An 18546-nucleotide genomic window follows, 5' to 3' on the forward strand; every position below is an offset into this window, starting at 1 on the left:
AGGATAGGGATGACAGTTGCATGGAGTAAGTAAGTGTAAGTCAGTTGTCAGATTCCCCATTGGCATAAATATTCACATCAGGCCAGTAGATGGCACAGGGGATAGACCTAAAGTCAGCTGACCTAAATTCATTCTGGTCTAAGGCACTTACTAGCTGTGTGAACCTGGAAAGGTCACTTAACTGCATCCTGCCTCAGTTACTCCATCTATAAAATAGAGATATCTCTCTCTATATGCCTCACTTTATTTATTTTTTTTTTAGTGAGTCAGTTAGGGCTAAGTGACTTGCCCAGAGTCACACAGCTAGGAAGCATTATGTGTCTGAGGCCAGTTTTGAACTCAGGTCCTCCTGACTCCAAGGCCAGAGCTCTATCCACTGCGCCACCTATCTGCCCCATACAATTTTTATATATGCATGGAAGAAATGTTGTTAAAAAAGAGATCCTTTAAAGATGGATTTTGTTCAACTGAACCAAGTGCTTTTTTTTTTAGGCAATATATAATAAGCAAGGTGGGATTCTCATAATCTCTACAAATTTCAATTAATTAGTTGACTGTTAATATGTGAATAGTTCTAGAATACCATTTGCAGAAATAGTTCCTTCTCATATCTTCGGCAAGATGCCCCTATTATGTATGTAGAGTGTTCTTACGATTTTTTTTTTCGCAATTGGGGTTAAGTGACTTGCCCAGGGTCACACAGCTAGTAAATGTTATGTGTCTGAGGTAGATTTGAACTCAGGTCCTCCTGACTTCAGGTCCATTGCTCTATCCACTGTGCCACCTAGCTGCCCCCATAAATTTTTTAAGAAATTATGCCATTTTGTGCAATGATCTAAGACAATTCCAAAAGACCCTTAATGGAAAATGCTATCTACCTCCAGAAAAAGAACTGATGGAGTCTGAATGCAGATCGAAGCATACTATTCTCACTATCAAACTTTTTCTTTGTGGTTTTTCCTTTTGTTCTGTTTCTTCTTTCACAATATGACTAATATGGAAATGTATTTTACATGATATATATATAACCTATATCATACATATATAACATATATCAAATTTGCTTACTGTCTTAGAGAGGGGGGAGAGGAAGGGAGGGAGAAAATTTGGAGCTCATAATTTTATTTTAAAAATGAATGGCAAATATTGTCTTTACATTTATTGGAAAAATAATATATTACTTTAAAAAATAAAAATTAAATAGAGATGATAATAGTACCTGCCTCCCAGGGTTGTGGTAAGGATCAAAGGAGATATTTGTTAAGCACTTGCAAAGTGCTATATAAATGCCAGTTATTATTATGAATAATCAGTGAAATGGAGGCAGCTAGGTGGATAGAGCACCAGCCCTGAAGTCTGGAGGACCTTAGTTCAAATCTGGCTTCAGACCAAACACTTGACATTTACTAGCTGTGTAACCCTGGGCAAGTCACTAACCCCCAATTGCCTAAAAAACAAAAACAAAAACAAAAAAATCAGTGAAATGTGGCTACAGATTTACTGAAGTATCAAAGAAATCATTGATGCCTGTATACAAATAGTTGATAACTATGCTAAACAAAATGTCCTTTCTTTGGAGAGTGCTGGGTGACTCTTCAGCCATGCCTCTTTTTCTATAGGAAGGAACAACACCACTCAAACCACCTGTGACTGAGTTTGGGAATAGGGCATGTAGCTAGCTACTCTTCTTTATGGTGATAGAATAAGGTCCCAGACCCCTCCCTGGGTCCCCATAACCTGGGTAAAATTCTTAAGAGCAGAGAATGTGGACACCCAACTAGGTTGAAGAGGGTATAAAGCAGGGACCCCCTCCAGCAGCCTGCTGAACCTAAGGCATCCCAGCCAGGAAACAGAGATGAAAGGTCTGAGAGTTGGGGTGTGATTCCAAACTTAGCTGTCTTGTTTTTTCTAGATTCCTACAGAATAATGATAGTCAACACAGTCTTAGGCTTTGAGAAACTGCAGGCTGAGGTGGAGAATGAACAACGGCCACTGACCATGCTGGACACAAAGTTGCAGCACTTTCTTCTTCAGGCTCTCCTGGGGCTCCTCCAGAGTGAGCAGGATCTGCTGGACTTAGAAGACATGGTGAGAGAGTCTGGAAGTCAGGGCAATAGAGAATCACAGGAGTGGGGGTTGGGGGGTGGGGTAGGGGCAGACAGAAGGGAAGAGTAGGGTGGGGACAATACTGGATTTTGAGTTAGAGCACCTGGCTTTCTATCAGACTATTCTTTTAGCCATTTGGGCCACCTAGGGAAAGTCAACACACCTCTCTGGGCCTCAGTTTCCTTATCTGCCACATAGGGGCCTGAACTAGATGAGTGCCCAGGACTCTTCCAATTCTAGATCCTATGATCCTGCAAGTTGACAGACTCCCTAAGAAGCGCAGGAATTGGAGGAAGGAGGATGATCTAGGGATTGTACTTGAGAAGGATGGCTGAAGTGCAGGGACCTGAGAGTGGCTGCTTTAGTAGCTGGTGATTGCTGGGAGGTTTTAGACAGTTGCGCAGTGAACTGAGTTAAGATCCAATTAATCAAATAAGTCAAGGCTTGGAATTATGTGGGGGGAAAGAACTGAGTACTGTCTGAGTAGAGCAACTGGTGCCAACAGAAACTCTCTGGAACCTATTCACCAAGTAGAGTTTTTTCAAATGCTGATAAATGTTTTCATTCTTTATATTTACATTTGGTTATTATGAACAGGGCAGCTGGGTGGTATAGTGGATAGAGTACCCAGCCTAGAGTCAGGAAGACTCATCTTCCTGAAATCAAATCTGGCCTCACACACTTACCAGCTGAGTGACCCTGGACAAGTCTCTAAACCTGTTTGCCTCAGTTTCCTTATCTGTAAAATGAACTGGAGAAGAAAATGGCAAACCATACCAGTATCTTTGTTAAGAAAACCCCAAAAGGGATCACAGAGTCAGACAGGACTGAGATGACTGAATAACAATTAAAAGGTACATTGATACATAAAAAATAAAACAAGAATTCTTACATATACTTAAAAATATTTCAGGAATACAATCCTTGCCATTTGTGAAAAATACAAATTAAAAACCAAAAAACTGCTCTAAAACCTAGCAAATGTGAAAGTTGAAGAAGGGAAACAGAGAACCATGGGAAACAAACTCTTCCCATTTTATTCTTTCCAAACTTCTAACACATCACATGAACCATGACATTTGCAAAACTCCAAAACTTAGAATTTTCTTCATTGATTTAAAATAATTCCACTAAAGACTATATTGGTGACTCACAAATACACCAAGTAAGTTTCTAACAAGCCACTCTGGGAGATAGTTGGCCTTCAGTTTATAGGACTTCTGTCTTCTGAGTGGTTTCCAGCTCTGATCCTATGATATCATCAACTTCTTTCCCTAAGAGTCCTCTTGGTCACAAGGCAAAAGGTCATTGTCAGAACTGATAGGACTCTCTGGATCCTGAGGACATTCCTCCTGTACCACCATATCTTCAGGACCTTTGTTCAATTTATCCTTTATCAAAGAGTCTTGAATCACAGAATTTCAAAGTTGGAAATGGCCCCAGAGGTTATCCAGTCCAAATTATTGATTTAATGTAATCATACTGCAACTTTGTCAATTGGTTTCTTTTTAAAACTTATTTTTTCAATTATTAAGCATTCATTTCTTTCTCTCTTATCTCCTCATACTTCCAAAAGAGAGAGAACAGAAAGAAGAAAGAAAGGAGAAAAGGAAAAGAAGGAAGAAGGGAGGTAGAGAGAGAAGGAAAGAGAGAAAGAAACTAAGAAATGAGTTAAGAAAGAAAGAAACTCAGTATCACACAAGCACAGTCAAACAAAAGAAATGTCGACATTGGTCACACCCAAAAATGGATTTCTTATGCTACACATTAGTCCACCACTCTTTGTCACGAGCAAGGCATGTTCTACTTTATCTGGAGTAAAGGTTAAGCATTTAGTTGTTAGAGTTTTCGGTCCTTCGGAAATGTTATTTTTGTAATATTCATGTGACTGTATAAATTGCGCTTATGGTTCTACTTGTTTCACTTTCTATCACTTCATGGGAGTCTTCCCATCTCTGTTTAAAATCACATTTTCCCTCATTTCCTGCAGCACAATATTATTCTATTACATTTGTATACTCATATACCATATTCTTCAGGCATTCCCTAATCGATTTCACTAAGAGAGATATCCTAACAATGAAACAAAAAAATCTGTTCTACGTGGTGTCAAGGGAAAGATCCTAGATTGGGAAAACTAGACTTGTAATCCCAGCCCTGGCTCCAAAGAGCTCTGTGATCCCCCAGGCAAGTCATTTAAGTTCCCAGATCTGCAATTTCCTCACTTAGAAAATGGAGATAATAATAGCACCTACTTCAGAGGGATGTTTTCAAGCTCAAATATAATCATTTTAGGAAACTGTCTGCAGACCCTAGAGCCCTCAGTAAATGTCAGCTCTTTTTGGTCCTGGGATATCATCAGTCGCGAACTTCTTCTTCCAATGCAAACCAGCTAATCAACCTAGAGTCCTAGAACCCTGCATGGAACACTGAGAGAGTAAATGATTTACCCAGGGTAACACAGCCAGTATTATTAATATTTACTTGGACCCAGGTCATCTTGCTAAAGCTGGCTGTGCAGCTACTATACCTTGCAGCCTTGGTTGGTGGTGGTGGTGTTAATTATCATTATTACTTGGGAGTAATAATAACAATGAAAGGGATGATAATATTTGAACTACCAGCCTTACAGGACTGTTGACAGTAAAGTATTTGGAAGACCTTGGGAAGTATTGTTCCTGTGCTCTCCTTTTACAAAACACCTCATCTATAGATACTTGGGACAAGTTTGATTTCATTCTAATGTAATACCCCCTCAGAGCGATCTCACCAGAGAGTAGCTGCCCCGCTCAGGTCTAGGGTTTACCCTGTGAGTCTTAACTCCTTAAATCCTACCTCCTCTCCAACTGAGCCTTAAGAGTCACCCACTGGAAACAATTAGCTCAAAGCAAAGGACTTAAGATAACAATCAAAACAGATGGAGAACCTGTAGCTTTGTTTAATTGGCCTTTGTTTTAAAGTGGATGGATGCAGATCCCTTACTCAGGGTCTCCTGTAGACTAAGGAGGAGGGATGGAGATAAAATCATATCCCCACGTTTCCCAAGCACTCTTCTAGTGCAGCTCTTTTCTCCTTCTTAGGGAGCCATCCAAACCCTGTGGCTTCTCATTCAGTGACTGGAGCCTCTGTGTTCTTCTACTTCCAATGCCAACTCCACAACTGGACCTGGCATATTAATTTCCCATCATTGGTCAGTCCTGTCGTTGCGTTAAGGGACACAAAAAGGGATATGTCAAAATTACTCCATTGGCTCTTGGCTGAATCTATCCTTATGAAGCCTGATATCTGCCAAAAAGAAGTTCAATTGCTCACCAGCATCCAAAAGCAATTATTTGACTTCATTTTTCCTGCTGAAATGCCTTCCTTTTCTATCAAGTTATCTTGGTTTCCATTTTAAATTGTCATCCACAATCCACTCTTCCATGCACAAGATGTAGAAACTTACTATTTCATTTGATAAGATGGTACAGTGGAGAGTGCTGGACAAGGAATCCAAGGACCTGGAGTGAAGCCCTAGCTCTTCCACTAGGTCATTGTGTGCCATCTTTGCTTCTCTGGGCCTCAGTTTCCTCCTTTGTAAAATGAACTAATTGCACTAGATGATCTCTTTCTTCCTTGCCAATTTTAATTATTTCTATTTAATTTCAGTCATAAGACTTTCTTACAACATGAAAGATCCAATACTTGTTGAGGATTTTTGTTACTCTCTTGACTTACAGCTCTCATTCAGAAAATATATGCTTGGTAACCCCCAAAGATACTGAGCCTGACATAAACTATTGAAATCAGGCAATTCACATTATCATAAAAGAAAATTTTATTAAAAAGAGATAAAGAAAACAAATCCTTGTGTAATATCCTTTGTGGATTACATCCCCAACTCGTTCTCATATTTGAGAGTTGCTCAAGTCACCATAGGGTGGCTGCTACCTCAAGTTTAGGGTTAGCTTTGTGGGAATAAACTACTAACTCTGTATCTCACAAGCCCCCACTGGTGTACTTCCCACATATAATCAGCCAGTAGACTCATTTATATTATACTAGATGTATTTACTCAAATGGCATAGCAAAAGCAGTAGGTACAAAACATTCCCCAACTAAACCTGGGGTGCAATCTCCCACAAATACACAAATTGTCCATGACAAGAGTGGACTCAAACTTAGAACGCAGTGGCAGTACAGCACATATAGAATACACAAAACTCCAGGTACTATAGGGCCTGTAAGACTTTTGTCACTTCAGAGCATCTTCCCATAGACCCCCTTGGGTGTAGCATCTCTGTTGGGTGACTTGCTAAACTGAGTTCCTAGGGTCTGCTCCTCTCTATAATCTGACTGTCTTCTCTGCTGCCAAGGGCAACAGATGATGATGCTTCCTCCCTTGGTTGACATCTCTCTATATCCATGTTGGTCTGAAGTGTTCTACTTGCTCCTATTCAGGGCCATAGAACTTAGAGAGGAAGAAAGGAAATACCTTGTTCACATCTGCAGGGGGCTCCTCCATAGGCAGCTCCTTGTTTACAAAAGTCTCCAACTCAAACAGCTAAAATCATCCAAAACTAGCTACTTAAAACCTCAAAGATATAGTTTGTTCCCATCCTGACTCAAACAGAGATCTCTTTGAGCTTTAAAGGGACCAAAGTATAAAGAGACATTTTTACAGTTGGTTTAGCATCACGTTAATGTCAGTGATTGTTCTTCTGTGACAAAATCAACTGAGTTGAGGTAAAAGGTGGCCTAAAACCACATTCCCCTCCTCCCAATTTCAGAGATGTGTATAAATTCCCAGATCCACATTTTGGAATAGTTAGCCTCCTCTGAGGTTCCACAAATCCTGTCTTGGTCCTGCTACTTGAGAGGTGACCTCTCTCTCTCTCTCTCTCTCTCTCCCTCCCTCCCTCTCATTCTCTCTCTGTATCTTTATCTCTCTCTCTCTCTCTATCTCTCTCTCTCTCTCTCCCCCACCCCCACATGCTGTAAGTCAGTTGACCAGGAATCCTTTGTTAAGTCACCCTTATGGTAGCCTGGTCCCTTAGTTTCATAGGTTTTCAGGCCAAGGCAGGGAAAGTCTGTCAAGTTTTTCAATCTTTGGATGCCATCCTCTCTATTATAAAAGGAAGGCCAAAAAAAAATCCCCAAGGGTTCCTCTTCCCGGTTGCTACCACTGTCTCCCTATAGGCCCTTCCCCTTCAGTGTTCTCCAGTTTCCCACTAACCAGCTCTGCCTATCACCATGCATATTCCTTGGGGATAACCTCTTTATTTTCCCCAGGGACTCAAAGAGGGAACGGGAAGAAGAACTGGAAAATACCTCCACACTGGCTATGAGTCCATGAGTCTCCTCCTCTCACTTTTCACTTATTGAGTGAGTTGGTAGAATCAAAGCCCAGGGTTTGCCCCAGAGCTCAGGATCTCTCCCCTGCAACAGTGTCATTTGGGGTGGGGCAAGCCTGACTACTAGCCCAAGGGGCTGGTTTGGGAAGGAAGATGTCACTGTCACTATTCAGCTTTCTCCTTATCTTTCCTCCACAGCTAGAACAGAGTTTGTACACTGGGGTACCCCCACAGAAGGTGGAGGGCATGACAGGCAACATCCTAAGTAACCTGCAAGACCAAAATGGACAACTTGTGGAGCAACTAGCAGGGGCATTCCTTTATCTCCTTGGAGCTCTGAATGATAAGAGAGATTGTAGGACCAGAGATTGGGGGGAAAGTAGACCCTGGACACTAACACTCAGAAAACAACACCCTTTCAGCTCCTATATAAGAGGTGCTTGGGATTCTAGAGTAAGCTTTTCTTTAAACAACAACCAAAAAAAACCCTCCAATCTTCTGTGTATTTTTATCCTCACATTATCCTGATAAGGTAGAAAGGAGACAGGTAATCACCTCCCTCTTCCATTGATGGAGAAACAAAGGCCCAGAAGGGGACGTGACTTGCTCAAAGTCATACATCTGTACACTGCCTTGGCAGAGCCCATTCCTGTGATTCCCAGCCAGCCATGTCTCCTTCATATGGCACTGACTCCCCTATGAAAGTCCATCATCAGTGAGAAGAAAGTTGCTCTGTCCTCTTAAATCCTTCCTTCCTGGACTTCCCAGGGACAGGAAATATTAGGACCCCGCCCAGATAGGAGATGGGCCACAGTATTCCCCATTCTCAGCCCTTCTTCATTGATCTTACATGGCTAGGCTCATCAGCTCCTGTGGATTTAATTAACACCTCTATGAAGATAACTATCAGATCTGTTTATCTAGTCCTAGTCTCTCCCCTGAAATCTCATCCCCTATAACAACTTCCTGTTGAACATCTTGAACTGGATATCCCATAGACATCTCAAACTCAGTAAGTCAAAATCTCAACTCCTCTTTTCCCCTAAAACCCCATCCCCTCTTCCTAATTTCCTTATTTGGAACTCAAAATCTTATCAAGGTAAATGTTGAAAACTATTTTTACATGTAATTGGAAAAAATAAAATACTATTAAGTGGAGAAAAAAACAAATAGTAAGGATCAATAAATTGGGGATGCAGTTTAAGGAAAAAACTGGAACAACAAATCAAAAATCTCCAACTGTAGTAATTATTGAAAAGTGAAGAAATTAATAGAATTGAAAGCAAAAGGACCATTGAATGGATAAATGAAAGTAGTATAAGGAATATCTGACTTGATAAGCAAAGCCCCAGGGAACTTCAAAAACACCTGAGAGAGAAACTGAATTACCCTGAATAAGGGTAACTGAATAAGACCATCAAATAATGGTCCTTGGATATGGCTCAAAGTCTCTTGTCCTTTCAAGAGGGAAATCTGAATATCATCTAAGCACCAATTCTGCTGGTGTTTTTTTCCCACTCAGTAGCATGCCCTATCAGCTCCAGGATTCTTTCTCACTTTCCCCAAAGCCTAGTCCAGTGAGACCTAGATAAAAAACCTAAAAAAATACCAGACTTCATTGGACTAGAGAGAAAAAGTGCACCTTTTCCTCTAAACCCCAGCAAGGTACCCAATTCCACCCAGAATTCCAGTTGATATGTTTCCATTGTATCTCTTTGACTGACCTTAATATTCTGAGTCTTTCCCTCAATAAAAATGGCTTACTCTTAAAAAAAAATCCTTAGTGTCCTCCAGGACCAAGTTCAAGGACATATGAAGTCATTCTTGATCCTCACAGTTGGTAGACTTCCCTAAAAACAGTACGATGTATCCCTATCCCAGTCCATTATATTCCTTATATAGTTTGTACATACCTGTTGATGTACATGTGGTCTTTCCCCCCCCAATCCATTAGAGCATGAGATCCTTAAGGAACAGTATTGTTTTGTTTTTGCCTTAGTAGCCCTGGCACCTAGCAGAGTTCCCAGCACAGTCATTGATTAATGCATGCCTGTTGTTTGATACCCTGGGCTGTCCACTAGCACTATTTCTTCAATGCCTGGTTTGAGCTATTCTGGAGGATTTCACACAGCCATCACACAACTAGGCTAAGGGGGTCCACTACAAATTTATATTATTTAATCCCAAATGAGAAGCAGCTTGGTGACTCAGTGGATAGAGTCCTAGGCCTGGAGTCAAGAAGACCTGAGTTCAAATCCAGCCTCAGAAACTCACTAGCTGTGTGTTCCTGGGCAAGTCACTTAGCTTCTGTTTGCCTTAATCCGTGAAGAAGAAAATGGCAAACCACTCCAGTATCTTTGCCAAGAAAATCCCATCTGGTGTCATGAAAAGTTGGACATGACTAAATGACTAAACAACAAAAATCTCCAATGGCCTTCACTGCTGCAAGGCAATCCTTTTACTCTTCTGAAGCTTGTTCTTTCATTTGCCACAGTGGCTATTCCAAACCATCTCTCCTCTCCTCCAGCCTTCCACACTATCTCCTACCCCTTCACTGTCCATAAAGCCTATTTCCCTATGCTTCACCATGAAATTAGGGGCAATTTTCCAGTTTTCTCTTCTCCTCTATTCTACAGCTCAAGACCACTTGTCATCATTCACCATTTTTTCTTGCTGTTCTCCATTATCTGATGAAGATCAAGCCCTTCTCCTCAGTGGGGCCAACCCTGATATTTTTGGATGATATGCTTTCCTATCTCCTCTGGCAGAATGCATTGATAATCATCCCCTCTCTTCTTCTAATTTTTAATCTCTCTTTAGCTATCCAGATTCCTTCCCTTCAACCTATAAGCACACTCAGATCTTCCCCATTTCTTTTTCTTATCTTTTATTTTTTCCAATTACATGTAAAGCAGTATTTTATTTTTTCCAATTACATGTAAAGACAGTTTTCAACATTACTTTTATAAGATTTTTGAGTTCCAAATTTTTTCTTCCTCCTTCCCTCCACTTCCCAAGACAGTAAGCAATCTAATATAGGCTATACATGTACAATCACATTAAACATATTTCCATATTAGTCATGTTGTGAGAGAAGAATCAGAGTGAAAGGAAAAAAATTACGAGAAAGAAAAAAAATAGAAAATATTATGCTTCAATCTGCACTCCGACTACATAATTCTTTCTCTGGATGTGGATAGCATTTTCCATCATGAACCCCTTGGAATTGTCTTAGATCTTTGTATTGCAAGAAAAGCTAAGCCTACCAAAGTTGGTCATTGCTCAACATTGCTGTTACTATGTACAATGTTCTCCTGGTTCTGCTCACTTCACTCAGCGTCAGTTCATGTAAGTCTTTCCCTTTTCTAAAATCTGCCTGCTCATCATTTCTTATAGCACAAGAGTATTCTATCACATTTACATACCACAACTTGTTCAGTCATTCATCAATTGATGGGCATCCCCTCAAATTCCAATTTATTGCCACTACAAAAAGCATTGCTCTAAATATTTTTCTACATGTGGGTACTTTTCCCTTTTTGATGATCTCTTTGTGATACAGACCTAATAATGGTATTTCTGGATCACAGTTTCATAGCCCTTTGGGCATAGGTCCAAATTGCTCTCCAGAATGGTTGGATCAGTTTACAACTCTACCAACAATGCATAAATGTTCAAATTTTCCCACGTCTTCTCCAACATATATCATTTTCCTTTTTTGTCATATTAGCCAATCAGTTCCCCATTTTTTGAAATCCCTACCATCCCTATCCAGCTATCACCCTGTATCTCTCTTCCATCATAGCCAAACAGCTAGGAAAAGCTGTCTCCATACATAGCCTTCACTTTCTTAATCCCTTGCAATCTGACTTCTACCCTCATCACTCACCTGAAACAGTTCTGTCCTAAGTTACCAATCATCTCTTAATTGTCTAAATCAATGACATTTTCTCAGATCCCATCCTTCTAGACCTCTGCAGCATTTGATAATATTCACCACCATCTCCTCCTACATACACTATCCCCCTCTGAGTTTTCATGAAATTGCTATGTCTTATTTCTTCCCCTATCTATCTAGACACTCTTCACTCTCTTTTACTAAATCATCATCATGCCCCAAACCTTAAACATGGGATGTAGGACACAGCTCTGGCTTTGGCCCCCTCATCTCTATATACTCGTACTGAGTAATCTCATCACCTCCTATGGTTTCATCTCTATGCCAATGACTCCCATATCCCTATAGCCAACCCTAATCTGGAATTTCCCAATAGTTAGTCACACAGTAAATAAGTGCTTACTCTGTGCCAGGGACTGTGCTAAGCTCTGAAGATACAAAAAGAGGCAGAAGACAGCCCATGGCCTCAAGAAGCTCACAATCTAATGAGGGAGAGAAAAAGCAAACAAATGCATACAAACAAGCTACAGTTAACAGAGAGAAAGCATTTGAATTAAGAGGGGTCTGGAAAGGTATCCTGTAGAAGATGGAGATTTTAGTTCCAACTTAAAGGGAGCCAGGGAAGGCAGTAGGTGGAGGTGAGGAAAGAAAACATTCCAAGCATGAGGGAAAGCCAGAGAAAATACCCAGAGCCAAGAGAGGGAGTGTCTTGTTTGTGGGGCAAGGAGGCTCAGTGCCATTGGATCAAAGAATACTCAGAGGCAGAGAATAAGGTGTAAGAAAACTGGAAAGGCAGGGGAGAAGATGGGTCATGAAGGCTTTAAATGGTAAAGAGAGGATTTTCTATTTGATCCTAGTGGTGACAGGGAACCACTGCAGTTCAGTGAGCAGGAAGGTGAATGGAGATCTGAATAGAGGTCACTGCTGAATGGAAGCTGGATTGGAGGGGGGAGAGACTTGAGGCAGGCAGACCCGCTAGCAGCTCTAGCAGGAGTCCAAGAGTGAGGCAATGAGGGTCTGTATGAGAGTGGTGGCAGCATCAGAGGAGAGGACAGTAGATATTTGACAGGTATTACAAAGATGATAGCATGTGGACATCAGAAACTCATGACAACCCAGACATAGAATTCAGTGTCTCTCTCTCCAAACCTATCCCTCCTCCTAACTCTGTTGTTTTTTCAGAAATGCCACCATCCTTCTGGAGTCCAGGATCAGGAATCTGAAAGCCACCCTCCACTCTTCCCCCGCCCTTCTCTACCCTATAGAAGCAGTCATCCAGTCTTGTTAATTCTCCCTCTCAGGGCCGCTAGGTGGCACAGTGGATAGAGCATGGCCCTGGAGTCAGCAGGACCTGAGTTCAGATTGAGCCTCAGACACATAACACCTACCAGCTGTGTGACTCTGGGCAAGTCAATTAACCCCAATTGCCTCACACACACACAAAAAAATTCTCCCTCTCTATTATCTATCCCCTTTTCACTATTCCCACAGCCACCACCTCATCATTATTACAGAATCCTCTTAATTGATTTTCCTACATCAAGTCTATCCCCTAATGCATTCTCCCCATGAATGCCAAAAGAATTTTCCTAAATCTCAGGTGTGACTATGTCATTCTCCTGCAAAAGAAGTTCCAGTGACTCCACTCTCTCTCGGTATCATCATCATCATTTAATATTTATAAAGTACTAACCATGTGCCAGGTCCTTCACAAATATTATCTCATTTGAGCCTCACAACAACCCTGGGACATAAGTGCTATTGCTATCCCCATTTTACAATCCAGAAAACTGAGACAAAAAAAGTCAAGTGGCTTGCCCAGGACCACATGGTAAGTGACTGAGGCTGAATTTGAACTCGGCTCTTCCTAACTCCAGGACTGGTATTCTATGTACTGCACCACCTAGCTGCCTTTTAAATTCCTTTAAGCATTTCAGAGCCCTTTGACACCTACCTTCAGCTGATCTTTTCAAGCTCTTTATACATTATTGCCCTAGTTCTCACTCTCTACATTCTTGTTATTCCTTGTATAAAGCATTTCTTCTCCTGTCTCCATGCCTTTGCAAAGCCTAGAAAGCACCTACCTCCTCAACTCCTCTTCTTAGAATCCCTAGCTAGCTTCCTTCAGAGATATGTTCCAGTACCGCCTCTTAACCCTAACCCTCCTACGTGAATCTTTCCCTGATTCCCCACAATTGTTCGTCTTTCTCCAAATTACTTTGTATATACCTTCTATGTCCTCTGTGTATAGACTTACCTATGTATGTGCTCTCAAGTACATATTCACACAGTATAATCTACTTGAGAGCAGAGACCATTCCCTTTTTATCTTTCTATTCCAAGCACTTAGCGGAGTCTAACCCTTAGTAAGTCATTTAGGAAAGACGTGATGAACTGATTGATTGATTGATTTGTCCCCAGCCCTGAGTGACATCCAACATCAGCTGCTGATCCAGTTGCTACAGAAAAAGAAACAGATCCTGTCCCAGGAGGTAGAACTGGTAAGAAAACCTGCCTCCTTCCCAGAAGTAAGCTCGGCAGCACAACTTCTCAGAAGCCTTGGAATGGGCAGTCTAAAGAATGAGTAAGAAATGGGGAAGAAGGAGCAAACTAGAATGGGATCATTTCAGTTATGTGGATGACCTGCCCCTTTCTCTGCCCTGCTGCCCAGAACTCAATGGGATGAGTTCTGACCTCAGAGGGTTTCCTGCCTGTCATGCAGCTGCCTCAATGGTCTGCTCGAGCACTTCTCCCAGGACCCTGGTTTCTCAGGGGGCTTTCTCAGAAGAACTAACTAGAAAGTATTCTGTGCTCTTCCCCAGAGTCCCTGGGTTCATTCTGATCCTATTTCCCATAAGTGAAGGCAATTCTGAAGGAGAACTTCACTCAGACGGAGGAAAGGCCTTTCTCCCTTCCTTCAGAGCTGCTGTCCTTTGTCCAGGGCCAGGATGAGAACTTGACCCTCACATGTGGCCTCTTGGAAGAGTGTGGGCTGTGGCTCTCAGGAGATGAACCCCAATTTACCTGGAACCCCAGTGCTCTGCACTCACTTTGTGCGCTGTATGGGAGTCTGGTGATGCTGCAGGCTCTCGCTGAGGCCTGATGACCTAGCCCCTACTCTCCCCACCCTTTTGATACCTCCTCCCCCTATGTCAGCCCCAGGCCCAGTACATTAGGGGACAGCCCTATTTCATAACACAGGATCATGACATTTGTTTGTTGGGCCTTCCCCTGCTATTGCACTAAAAAGAAATCCCCACTGTGATGTACTAGACCAGTGGTCATTCAGCCTCTGTTTGAAGACCTCATTGCAGGGAAACCCACCACCTCTCAAGGTAACTCATTCCCCTTTTGGACATCTTTAATTATTAGGAAGTTTTTCCTTACATTTAGCCTTCACTTGCCTGTTTGCAGCCTCTGTCCACTGCTTCTCATTCTGCCCTCTCAGGTCAACAGAATAAGTCCATTCCCTGCTCTGCAGCCCTTTAAATACTTGTACACAGCTAGCAGGTCACCCCTGGGTCTTTTCACATCCACACGTGATATGGACTCAAGGCCTTTTACTCAGGTAGTTGCTCTCCCTTCACCGTGTTTATGTATAGTGTGTGTATGTGTATATACACATACATATCCAACAGGCCCATTAGATGGACATTGAGCAAGCCCAGAATTGAAATGGAGGACAGTAGGTTGTATGGTCTCTGGGAAATAATACACTGTTTTCAATAATATTAAACCATGCTCTAACACAAAAGCTCATCTCTTTAACACCAATATGTACCTGGGAAAGTTCTTCTGGAGAATCAAAATGACAGATAAGCAAAAGGACAAAGGGGCAGACACACAGTGGACATAAATAGGCTTCAGCAAGACCAACAATGAGGACTTGTGGACAAGAAGTGGTGCAAAAGCTCTCATCAAGGATATGTGTGATTGGCAAATGAAGGGAGCCTGCCATGGAGTGAGAGGAAGGGATATGAGGAGGGAGGTCCAAGTGCTGCCGTGTTAGCCACAAAATGTTAAAAGACTCCCATCACTAGGCCACTTAGCAAAAATTTTATCATGCCAGGCTGTGCTAAGTTCTTAGGAATAGGAAAAAAAGAAAAAAAAACAAAGTCCCTGCTCTCAAACATCTCAGAGGCTAAGTGGGGCAACAGCAAATAAACATCTATATACAAATGATTGCATGCACAATAAATTGGGGGGAGTCTCTTCCTCATATTCATTCTCTAACTTCATTAGTCCAGTAGTCTACAATGCACCTACACAATTTCCTTCTTATTTAACTCAAGACTTTACTTCTCCCAGGTACTTTTCACCATAAGTCTGCCTAGTTTAAGGACAGACAACAGGTTTCTAAGATCTCTCTCATTTCCCTGTCTCCTGACTCCCTTAACTTAGCAGTATAAAGCCTAAGGTGTTAACTTAATGAAGACTGAGATTCCCCACCCCCACCCCCATGCTTTTAGTATCTTCTCTTCCTTCAGATAATTTGTATCAAATAACAAGCAACCAGATAACTTGTATACTCGTCCCTCAATGCCCACACAATCATCTTGCTTCCAGCATGGATATATTCCATAAACACTGGGTCCAATCTGGATGTCTTGCTATGTTTACTGCCACTTCTAATTGTTTTACAAGCATGTCCTGGACTTAGTGTTAGGGTCAAGAGTGGTGGTTTCCCTGTCCTTGATGAAGAAAATAATTTATCAAAATTATTTTTGCAAGTGGATAACTTTGATTACATTAAATTGAAAGGTTTTTTGCACAAAGCCAATGCAATCAAGATTAGAAGAAAAGTAGAAAATTGGGAAAGAATTTTTACAACCAGTGTCTCTGATAAGGGACTCATTTCTAAAATATATAGAGAATTAAGTCAAATTTATACGAATACAAGTCATTCCCCAGTTGATAAATGGGCAAAGGATATGAACAGGCAGTTCTCAGATGAAGAAATTAAAGCCATCTATAGTCATATGAAAAAATGCTCTAAATCACTATTGAGTAGAGAAATGCAAATCAAAACAACTCTGAGGTACCACATCACGCCTATCAGACTGGCCAACATGACAAAACAGGAGAATGATAAATGTTGGAGAAGATGTGGGAAAATCGGAACACTAATGCATTGTTGGTGGAGTTGTGAAATGATCCAACCATTTCGGAGAGCAATTCGAAACTATACTCAAAGGGCTATAAAAATGTGAATACCCTTTGACTCAACAATAGTACTTCTAGGACTATAGATCACACAAATAGGAAAAGGACCTACATGTACAAAAATATTTATAAGCAGCTCTTTTTGTTGTGGCAAAGAATTGGAAATTGAGAGGATGCCCATCAATTGGGGAATGGCTGAACAAGTTGTGGCATATGAATGTAATGTGTTATAAGAAATGATGAACAGGCTGGCTTCAGAAAAACCTGGAAACACTTGTATGGTCTGATTCTGAGTGAAATGAGCAGAACCAGAAGAATGCTGTACACAGTAACAACTATGTTGTTCAATTACTAATATTGATAGACTTAACCCTTCTCAGCAATACAAGGATCTAAGACATCTCCAAAGGCCTCATGATGGAAAATGCTATCTACATCCAAAGAAAGAACTATGGAGTTTGAATGCAGATCGAAGCATACTATTTGTTATTTTTTTTCCTTCTGTTGTGTTTTGTTTCCTCTTTCTGGTGGTTCCTCCTACTGGTTCTAATTCTTACAACATCACTAATATGAAAATATGTTTAATAGGAATATGTATGTACAGCCTATATCAGATTGCAAGCCATCTTGGGGAGGAAGGTGGGGAGGGAGGGGGAGAAAAATTTGAAACTGAAAAGCTTATGGAAATGATTGTTGATAATTCAAAATAAATTAATAAAAAAATTATTTTTGCATATCTTTTTCATTTCTCTTCCGTTTATAATTCTTTTATTTTCATCTTTGAATGTCCTTGGAATGACCGCTAAGTTGGTTATCTTGCCACCCTTTCCTTAAACTTGTTTTACTCTGCACTGATTCCCTCTGCTTTATGAGACAATAATTTATATTATATGTATAATATACATATTATATATATAATAACTTATAATTATCTATCCTCCTTCTTTGTAAGATTTCACAAATGAGTTTCTATTCTAACCCGATGTGACAGTTGGCAGCTATCACTCTCTAGCAAGTGAGTCGTATGTTTGATGATTAAGACACTGTCTGGGCTTTTTTGGTCTCACTCTTATGGCAATTAACTGGAATTGATTAGTAAATGGAAAGCATTACTACCACAAAACAAGCAAAAATGAATGTTACAAAATTACAAAGAATAAATTTGGCCCCCAAGAAGAGACATGAGAAGACAGCTCCACCTGCTCCTTTTCAAAGGCGCAACATAGTGCCCAAAGGTGTGGAAAATTGCATATATTGTCACATTTTCTCAATGTATTGATTGGTTTCGCTGATTTTTTTCTCTTCTTTATCTTTTTCTTCTTGTTCCAAAAAAGGGACTTTGTAAATACGGGATAAAGAAGGCAAGAGGTAGGGGGGATAATTGCAGCAATATAAAAATAAAAGATATAAAATTTTATTTTTAAAAAGAAAAGAAAAATTACATTGTTTAAACTGAATGAAATGATTATAGTTGGTGTTGATACTATTCATTCTATCTACTTCCCATTTTTATTTTCAATTATTTACTTAAATAGTTCGGCATTAAGTCATTTCAATGGAAAAATGGCTACCAGAGTACATCAATATCTAATAAAATATTTATGAAAGTCATCTAACTGCAAAACAAGTGAATCAGGGTACTAGAAGAAGCAGGCTCTTATAAGTGATATTCAGCAATGGACCACATCTTTACCATTTTATAATTTATTGTAAGATGGAGAGTATATAAATTCCACTCTGCTTACTTGTTGATTGTGGGAAAACAATTTACTCAGTAAAATAAAATGCCACTTTACAGGCTTCTTTAAAATAAAATGTCTCCCATCCATACATCAAAATCATTCAAGATTCCCTAGAAGATCTAACAACAGAAATAATCCTGTTCAACCACCTTCTGATTATGAACATCAGGTGAGTCATACAACACTAAGGATGTATGCTCACCAAAGCTAGTCACCATTGTGATAAAGGAGCTCTGCCAGAGTCAGGCTCAAAGAGGGATTTCCTGTATATGGGTAGGTCCTTCACATGCTCCCATCTACAGAG

The 18546-nt window shown here is 40.6% G+C and overlaps 1 protein-coding gene across 1 annotated transcript in view; it reads left to right on the top strand.

Moving 5' to 3' along the window:
• Positions 1-16105, top strand: part of LOC114041441 (gasdermin-D-like) — a 39816-nt gene extending 23711 nt beyond the window's left edge. Inside the window, exons 8-12 of the mRNA XM_027859898.1 lie at positions 1895-2088; positions 7638-7794; positions 13759-13838; position 14039; positions 14196-16105. Of these exons, the coding sequence (XP_027715699.1) occupies positions 1895-2088; positions 7638-7794; positions 13759-13838; position 14039; positions 14196-14440 (677 nt within the window). The 3' untranslated portion in view covers positions 14441-16105. The remainder of the gene's footprint in view (positions 1-1894; positions 2089-7637; positions 7795-13758; positions 13839-14038; positions 14040-14195) is intronic.
• The last annotated feature ends 2441 nt before the right edge of the window (positions 16106-18546 follow it).

The sequence above is a fragment of the Vombatus ursinus genome, unplaced genomic scaffold (genome assembly GCF_900497805.2).
Source record: "Vombatus ursinus unplaced genomic scaffold, bare-nosed wombat genome assembly UNPS02014173.1, whole genome shotgun sequence".
Classification (NCBI taxonomy): Eukaryota; Metazoa; Chordata; class Mammalia; order Diprotodontia; family Vombatidae; genus Vombatus; species Vombatus ursinus.